The sequence below is a fragment of the Lagopus leucura genome, unplaced genomic scaffold (genome assembly GCF_019238085.1).
Source record: "Lagopus leucura isolate 7727_CA_CO unplaced genomic scaffold, USGS_WTPT01 Super-Scaffold_100019, whole genome shotgun sequence".
Classification (NCBI taxonomy): domain Eukaryota; kingdom Metazoa; phylum Chordata; class Aves; order Galliformes; family Phasianidae; genus Lagopus; species Lagopus leucura.
In genome coordinates this window covers 5,932,878-5,941,854 of record NW_024962273.1, presented here as the reverse complement: position 1 = coordinate 5,941,854, position 8,977 = coordinate 5,932,878, and the positions used below count along the sequence as shown (strand labels likewise).

Genomic DNA, 8,977 nt, shown 5'->3' with positions numbered 1-8,977 from the left:
ATTCTGAAGACACTGCTAACTGGAGTACATGTAGTCTGGTGGAAAAAAATACCCCAGAACTCAAAGCTGTCAGCTGAACAATCAGTAGGTAGTGAAACTCATTTTCCCCCCATTCATTTAGGAGCTATGCAGCTTTCAAAGGGAATTTACTTTGAATTCTCAATGCACAATAAGCATCGAGAAGAACATTTAACCAGAAATAAAAATACCACTCAAAATAACTTTTTCTTGTATATTTTTATTTACCTTGAACAAAAAAAAAAAAAAAAAGTCCAACCATCAATTACTGATAATGGGAAAAAAACCAACAAGCCCTAACATGTAACAGAGGCAGCTTTAGTTCTAAGTGCCATTTCTACAGCAGAGATAAGCTATTGTAAACCAAACATCTAGTAAGGCAAAAATATCCAGCCAACGTTTAAGAATATAACAACATTGAAACATTTACATATAAACAGAGAAATATTTTCTAATCTTTTAACAGTCAACTTGCTACAATCCAGGTGTTTAGTTCACGTATCTATACAAACACTCAAGCTTTTGTGAACTAGCCACTTGTCCACAGGACCTGCCTAGACAGTTTATCAATACAAAAGTTTTATATAAATAAGTCAAGTAAACTTCACAAAGACTAAAAGAAGCAATAAAAAATTCCAACTGTAAAATAAATCTGTACATTATGGTCAGTCTTGTCTTTCTGAAATCTTGAGCATCTTTAAAGTGTCTATTTAGGAAGGGATGGCAAGGAGAAGTGTTAGCTGGAATGGAAACTTGAAGACTCTGACTCTGTAGAAACAGAAGAATGTCCCCCACGTTTGCTTTTTGAAAGAATCTTGAGGCTTGATCCTCTGCTAACAGATGTCAAGGCATTTTGTGCTGATGTTTTGAATTTGGCACCCAGGAAGGCATAAAGAATTGGATTGAGGCAGCAATGGAAGAACGCAAGGGCTTCTGTGATAGAGATCCATTTGTGCACGATTGTGTCCAAGCTGCAGCGATGTCTGATGACTCCAAGCAAGATGAACGTGTCTATGCTGATGCCAATGTAATAAGGCAGCCAGCAGGCAAAGAAGGTAAGGATGAGGATAACTGTTGTCTTCAAGGCTTTGCGCTTTTGGTGGCCTTTTGAATGCGACAGCTTAGATATGATAATACAATAGCAAGTCAGGATTATTAGACCAGGCAAGACAAGACCTACCAAGATATGCTGGAATCTGAAAGAAATCAGCCAGTTGTCATGAGGGTACATGCGGTCACAGAGATACCGACCTTCTACTTCACTCGTACTGGCAAAAATGATATCAGGCACTGTCAGAAGCACAGCTGGCAGCCAGACACCCACGTACACAATCTTCTCAGCCAACAGCTTTCGGGGTCGCTGGCTGTTGGTGGCATGGACTATTGCCAGGTAACGATCTAAACTTATGAAAGCCAAAATCAAGACACTGCTGTAGAGGTTGACTGTGTAAATGACGTGAACTGCCTTACACAGGACGTTCCCGAAGTACCAGCTTATGGCTGCATCCACAGACCAGAATGGCAAGGTGATGACAAAGAGGAGGTCAGCCACAGAAAGGTGCAGCCTGTATTTATCAGTCATGCTTCTTTGCTTCTTCTGGTAGCCCATAACAATGATAACCAATCCATTCCCGATTATTCCTGTTAGGAAGATGATGGAGTAGATAGTTGGCAAGAAGATCCGGTTGAAATCAGCGTTTTCATGCTGAAAGCACGGCTCTCCGTAGTCTCCATAGTCAGCTGAGCCAATCTCCTCCGAGCCATTGTCAGCAAACTCAATGAGTATGCCAGAGGACAGCTAAATAAATAAGAAAATAAAATTAGATGTTGGCTTTTTTAAAAAAAAACAAAAAACAGTTTGCTATATGTAAAGAGTCCCAACAACAGCCTCCACCATCACCAACAGGCAAACTTTCTGAAAGCCAGACAGAAAAATGCTATTTATGCGCAATTTCTATTTCACTGGCTACTTTATACACAGCAAAAACCAGACGAGGAAGAACTTCCTTTGTGTTTCTCTGAGGACGTGTAACTGAGGACAGGAGAAAAGAATGATGACGCCTACTTTCAGAAACACCCCCGTGCTTCAGGAGATTTCAGCGCTCTAATGGGATGCGTGCTACAAATGCACAGAGCCAGATGTGTGACACGCACAGACTTAGAAGAATTACACTCATCATTCTGCAGCTCCGAAGTTCCTTCTCATTAAGGGGATGGGGTCACGGAGAAACAGAGAGGATGCCCTCGGCTGATGTAATGAAGGATGAATAGCAAGGATTCCCCCCGAGAAGCGACTGACAGCTCGGCGCCGGGACGAGAGCCGAGGAGCGGCAGCCCGAGGGCAGCGGGCATCTCACCGCCGCCCTTTGTTCCCGCCCAGAGGCCGGGGAGCCGCAGCGGCGGTAGAAAGGGGAAGCGAAATTCTGGTGAGGGCACGAAAGCGCATCAGGAAACCACCAACGGTTCGAAGCGCCGCGTTGAAAAGCGATGCAGGCGGGCGAGTGCCACCTGGCTACGCACTACCCCTCGTGTTCTGCGAGTTCAGCCTCACGCCCCGCACGCCGCGAAGCCCTGACCCGACGCGCCCGGGGCGCCCCGCAGGTTACGGGGGCGGCTGCGGACCCCGCCGCTCCGTGGGACGCATCGACCCCCGGCCTCCCGCCCGGCCCGGACAGAGCGGCGGCGGCACGCGGCTCCGAACCCCCGACGCGACTCCGTTTGCAAACAGCGCGCACGGGCCGGCGCGGCTGGAGGGCGAGCGCCCCGCTTCCCCTCCGCACTTACATCCAAGCCGTCCATGCTGCTGTCCATACTCCGAGCCACCGAGTAGGTCCAGACCGTCCGAGCCCGACGAGCGCAGCAGCACCGAGCGCACAGCCCCGCTCCCGCCCCGGACCCGGCTCTTTATAGTCCCCGCCACCCCCGCCCCGGGGCAGCCCCGCCCGGCTCCGCCCCGCCGGGTGGCACCGCGGGACCGGCTCCGGCCGCGCCTCGGGCGCGCTTTGTCTGCGGCGCCGGGCACGGCGGCCCCCGCCTCGGGGCGTCCCGCGGGAGGCACCCGGAGCCGCTGCCCGGGGGGAGCCGCTGGGCCGGGGGTCGTGAGAGAGGGGGAGGAGATGTGCTGCACGCCTTTAGACGCGTAGGCGGCGTGGAGCTGTTTCTCGTCCCCGCTGAAGTGTGTGGGGAGAGGCGAGGAGCAAGGGGATGGTTCTTGCCGGGGGGTTCTGCAATCCTTTCGCGGGCTGCAGGTTGTTCTGAACTCGTCCACCATCTGGAGTTTGGCATCCGGAGCTGCAGATGCTTCGGCAGTGTGTGCTGGATAACATGGTGGGTCAGTGTCCCAAAAGCTCTTTACGTTACAGAATCACAGAATGGCCAGGGTTGGAAGGGACCCACAAGGAACTGGTAGAAAACAGGAAGCAAATAAAACGTCAAAATAACGGTGCTGCCAACTTCATTTAAACTTATGGATATGCATCTCTAATGTCTTGTGATCAAAAAACACTGAGTTCTTTATTTACCTGCTAATATCAGAACGCTGCTCATCTTTCTCCTTAATCTCAAGGCTGGGCAATTACTTTTTTAAAAGTGGAGGATGCTGAGAATCTTTCATAATGGTCTCTTTCCACAAGCTGGATAGTCTACAAAATGAGAGAAAAACCTTAAATTGTGCAGATAGAATAAAAATCGCATTCATAACATACGTTTGCAAGGAAAAACTAACTCTAATATAAAGGACAGTAGAAGACAATAATGAATTCCCTTCACAGATATCTCTTGGGTCTCAGTGCTGTTGTAACTCATGCAAGTAAACTAATTTTCAGAAAAGATTTTGCTGGTTTTAGTTGGAGGAGTTTTCTTTCTTCCCATGATTTCACAACTCCCATCATTCCGAGTAATTGTATTGGGAATAATTGATTCACTTATGTGGATTTACACTTTATAGTTGGAATTTGGATTGAAGAGAAGGGACAGGAGCATTCCTAACGTAATGGCATAAGCTCACATTACTCTTGCGGTCTCAAGGGATGAATGAAGTGAAAGTTTGTCAAAAGTTTTATTCGTAAAGGCTCCTATTGCCAGTTTACATGCTCTGATTTGACTACAGGCTTTAGATATAAGGATTATTTGTGGGTGTTTGGCAAGTTACTCTCCTATCAGTCCCCTTACAGCTCTCCAACTTTTTATGTACTCTCATGCTTGTGATTGATCAGTAACACTGATTATCATTCTTTTTGTTAAAAATACAGTATGCAAAGTATGACCCATAATGTCATTAAGTACTTTAACTACATCATAATTTGATAGTCATTCATATTTTGCTAGAAACTCTGGAGTATCACATGTAAGTTGCTTTAAAGGCAAATGCTTATTAATGATAACACAGAACTTTCCTCAGAAAATTCAATATAGTCTACTTTGAGTTTATGTCTGGAAAATGTTAAAAGGGGCACCGTGCCAGAGCACTAAAGTATCTTCTACTGAGTCCACATTTTACAGTATTAAACTTAGCCATACTTAATGATATTTCTACTCTTCTGAAATCCTGTGGAGAAAAAAAAGGAGGGACAAAATTAAAATTGTTGTATTTGTTCCTTATTGTCTATAGAACCCACGACATGTTCACTACTTTCCAGACATACAAATCTGAAAATACTTGTCTCAAGAAATCTGCAGCCTGAGGTTAGATGACCAGGCAGATAAATGGGCAGTAAAACGAGATGGGGATTTTTTATATAAGGCTGGGTGGGATCAGTTCTGCGTAATCATCTTTCACTTTTCATTTGTGGAGGATACACAGCTGATGGCATCAGGAATTGCAGTGCAGTTTTCAGCAAAGGGATGCTTTTTGACAGCCTTGCCGCTTGCTGAACCTGGAAACACGAACCTTTTTTCAGAAGTTATCGTTTTGAACAGGTTCTTAAAAAATAGGTTAGGACATGGAGCTGCACGCGGGGGAGAATAGACCCTGCTTCCCAGAAATTCACGTCTGGTGGCAGATGTATTGTTATGGAGAAGGTATTCTCACCTCGGGAGGCTACAAAAGACTTAACGATGCTCCTGTGTCTATGCTGGGTGGGACATTATAATATGCCTGTGTGCAGGTGACTCGTGGTCAACAGTTGCAGATAAGCAAACGCAACAAAAATAGTGCATAATCTCTAGAACAATTTGAGAAGTTTGAGGACTGGTTGGCTAATTACTGGGGTGGATAACCTAGAGTGTGAGGTATGGATGCACAGAACTGTAGGGTGTAGTTAACAGTATATGTAGGCAAGTGTTACATTCACACCATGGTTTTGCTGTGCAGATTGGCCCATATCAGAAAAGGATATTGCCTGATAATTGATCTAATAGGGTAGGGGACTGTGACCCAGACTTTTATCTGAATTCATAGATAAGAAGAAATTCAGAAGTGTGGAATAACTGAGTTCCATGGCTTAGCACTGAAGCACAGTAGTGCTGAGTAGTGGTAGATTTGGGGATTGATGAGATGTCACTGAAACGTGTTTGGATGAAGGTCCTCTGAAGCTAGCATTCACACTGCTATTTTTGTTATCTACAAAGCCTTTTGTTTCTCCTATCTGTTCAGATAGGAGAAAACTTCCTTTGTTGCGCAAAAGACCAGTGGGGGCAAGTTAATGATTTCCAAAGTGATAAGAGAAGGGGATTGTTTCTGCAGAGCATGTAATTTGGATAGCTAGCTACAAATTTTCTTAAGATGCAGTTAACAAATAGCAATTTTCAAGCTTGTTTTGCATTACATGTTTTTCTGGTTGCAGAATTACTGTGAAAATCAGACACCTCTAATCCATGTAATATGTATTTTTGTTTCGGAAAATGTGCCCTCTGAGGTACAAAAATCTGACATGTTCTTACACTATTAAGGCAGCTGAACAATTTCCCAAGTTGTGAATCATTAACCTACTTTTTGTCTTCTAGAAAGAAACAGAAGTGTTGCTCTTGTAAGAGCAAAAATGTTTGTAGTAAGTCTTTCCGGTGGGAAAAATACTCTCTACATCCCTACATCCAGTATCCATAGAAGCAGAAAAATGAATTGCAGGACTTACTTAATTTTAAGGCCTTACAACTGTCTTTAGCAAAGCAAACTTCCAGCTACTAAAAGTTTGATGGCACCATTGTCTTTTGGTGACACCTAACACAAGGGAGATTGGCTCTCTGATTTATGTAACAGATGAATGCCACCATAGTGTAATAATTACAGTGATGTATTAATAAACTGTTCTTTTTAAGATTAATGGAGTTATCCTTTCAAAACACACAGATGACAGTGTCTTAAAAATACTAAACCAGAAACATGGCAGAAATAACTGTACTGTGTAGTAAGGAGTGATTGATTTTCACTGCACATGTCACTGCCTGTACCAGAAGGCTTCTGAAAGCATATCCTTTGAATGAATAGCAGAAAACATGCTGAGGATTCACGAGGTACTAGCTTTGATTAGTGGGTTGTTCTGGTCTAAAAATACTCCAGAGATCTGATATTGTGAGCTTGCTGGCCACTAAATGAAAAATGCTTTGCTTGTAATACTCAGGTGTTTCTTACCATACACCAGATTGACTTTGTGACAAATGGGTCTTCAAGTGGCCTGAAGTTGTATACATATAGAGGAAAAGGATATCCACTGTTGTTCTTCATTTGATCCTTCTGCTGAAGTGGGAAATGGATCAATCTTATGCCTGTTACAACAGTCACCAAGGGCTCGGTGGAGTTGGGTTTCAGCTAATGGCTCTCAGTTCTCTGGGCTCCCTGTCTCCGTTTCTCCATGTCCTCCTGCCTGTGCCTCTGTGCAGCAAGCGCACCAACTGTTGCCCTGATCCTGGAAAGAGGACATCCACGCACCTTCTGGCCAGGCTGCCGCTCATTTGAAAGCAAAAATGACAAAATAAAATCAGGATGTACCGTTCTATTGGTAGTATGTTGTGTTACCACGGGAAGAAACCTTTGTGCGGAAGGAATGATGCTTGAATATTAGAAAAAAGTTAAAGGAGAAAACTTACATTAGTAAAAGGTGACAGAAGTGTTATTGTACACCGGCACAGAAAACTGATTTCTTTACGGTTCCTTGCTTTTAACAAGGAATATTTATTTTGTTTCTTTCAAGTTTTGTCACAAGGCCAAGATGTCTAAAGTCAGCACAGAAAAGTCATCAGAGAAGTGAAAAAAGTGCTGTCCTCTAAAAGGAATCACAGTCACTGTGCTTTAATCCCACGGGCTTCCAGCAAATCACTTACCCTTCTGACTGTGTTCACCCAACTGTAAAATGGGGATAACAATACCTACTTACCTACCTCAGAGGAGAGCTATAGGGATTAACTGGTTGATGTTTGTGAGGTGCTTTGAAGAGAGAAAGTGCTTATTTTAGAGCCTGTCAAAATTATTGGTGACACTGATCATCTGAAATTCAAAGGGGACCAAACTCATTAACGATCTGATCTTCTTCCTCCATTTGGCAATGTTTATGGGTTAGCAAATCTCACTGCATCTGGATAGTTTATTGTTTGTTTGGAAGCAGAGTAGACTAAAAAGTTGCTTTGAACAACTTTGTTAATCCTTTTTACAAACATGGCTTCATTTACGTATCACTGAAGCTGAAGGTTTTATCTTTGATGATGGTGTAGCAGAACACTTCTAGAGTCATATTTTAGTGATTTTTTTTCCAAATAGTGGTTGGATCAGAATTATGAAAACAAAGTAAATCCTGCCTAACTGTATGGTAAGTCATTTCTTTGCTATAACCGAGTAGGATTTGGGGTTCCCTAGCATTCAGATACTTTTCTGTTTAGCTATGAGATGTGGTTCTTGCAATGTTTTTTTATGCTGGAAAGTTCTGATGAAAACCTGCTCACAGTTCAGTTTTGCTTCTGTGGATGCATGTGAGAGTGTGCTAAATCCCTGTCTTCAAAGCTCTTATAGTTAGAAAACACTGTATGTAATATATAATTAGAAAATCTAGTTCAGGTATTCGCATATACATGTATGCATTATCATAATGTGACTTCTTCATGCAGAGCTTTCAGGTGCAGTTATATCTGCTCAGAGCCTCTCCTTCCACTGTAAACTGCACACATGCACTTGGGGACACACCGAGTGAGTGGGGCCCTGGGCATCGTGATCCAGCTTTGCACCCAGATGCACTTTCCAACCTGACTCTATGACTCAAAGTACTTCTGTCAGACCATGTCAGTGTCTACTTGCAGAGCCCAGAGGTAGATGGATCACAATACATCCACTCATGTTTGCATACACTTGTTTGCATACACTTGTTTGCTCTTGTTTCCATACACTGGAAATAGCGTGCTGATGTTCTTTTTCCATCCTGACAGCTTGTGATCAAACTTTTCTTGAAACAGTGTCTCTGGAACTGTACTTGGGATGTAGTGAAATATACTAGTATGTGCCCTGTTTTCTTTACCATTTTCACACATCTGTTTTAATTCTTTCTTTGAAAGTGATAGTGGCTATTCATTTTTCATGTGTTTCGAGATTTTGAGTTGGTTGAAATCATTTCTTTATCTCCTTTGCCCAGTTTTTTTGCATCCGAAAAGTGGCACTGAAAGCAGAATTAGGAGCAGCAACTCTTCCTGTTTGGCACAGTTTTGCAGTCAGAAGCTCACAAATGGTTTAGTTCTATTGCAGCAACTCTGAAGGAAAGTCTGTGCACGTGGGTGCTGAGCCTCAGCTTGGATACTTGGTTTTGAATCTGTGTGCCAGGGATTACTCCCATCTGTGCTTCCTCACAGGGCTTGTGGCTGAATCTGTTGTTCAGCATCAGGGAGATCAGCCAAATCCAGCAATGTGCTTTTCCAGTGTTTCTTTCCATTGGATCAGTCCTCCCACTATTTCAATGCAAATTCACTTTAGAATTCCAAACATTTCTGTTCTGCTGGAAGTCAGGTTTGCCATATGCTGTCACTGGAAAGCCTTTGAGATACT

General features: G+C 43.5%; 1 protein-coding gene across 1 annotated transcript; it reads right to left on the bottom strand.

Moving 5' to 3' along the window:
- Window positions 1-235: 235 nt before the first annotated feature.
- On the bottom strand, window positions 236-2,885 carry CXCR4 (C-X-C motif chemokine receptor 4). The gene is made up of 2 exons (XM_042877854.1): window positions 2,803-2,885; window positions 236-1,816 (listed from the first exon to the last, which is right to left on the bottom strand). The coding sequence occupies exons 1-2, from the start codon at window positions 2,827-2,829 to the stop codon at window positions 755-757; spliced, it is 1,089 nt and encodes a 362-aa protein (XP_042733788.1). The 5' UTR covers window positions 2,830-2,885; the 3' UTR covers window positions 236-754.
- Window positions 2,886-8,977: the final 6,092 nt, after the last annotated feature.

Bases quoted from the DNA above. Each gene is read 5' to 3' on its own strand.
- CXCR4 (XM_042877854.1), bottom strand. From the start codon at position 2,829: ATGGACAGCAGCATGGACGGCTTGGAT. The intron at 1,817-2,802 runs GTAAGTGCGGAG...TTATTTATTTAG, and splicing joins GCAGCATGGACGGCTTGGAT to CTGTCCTCTGGCATACTCAT.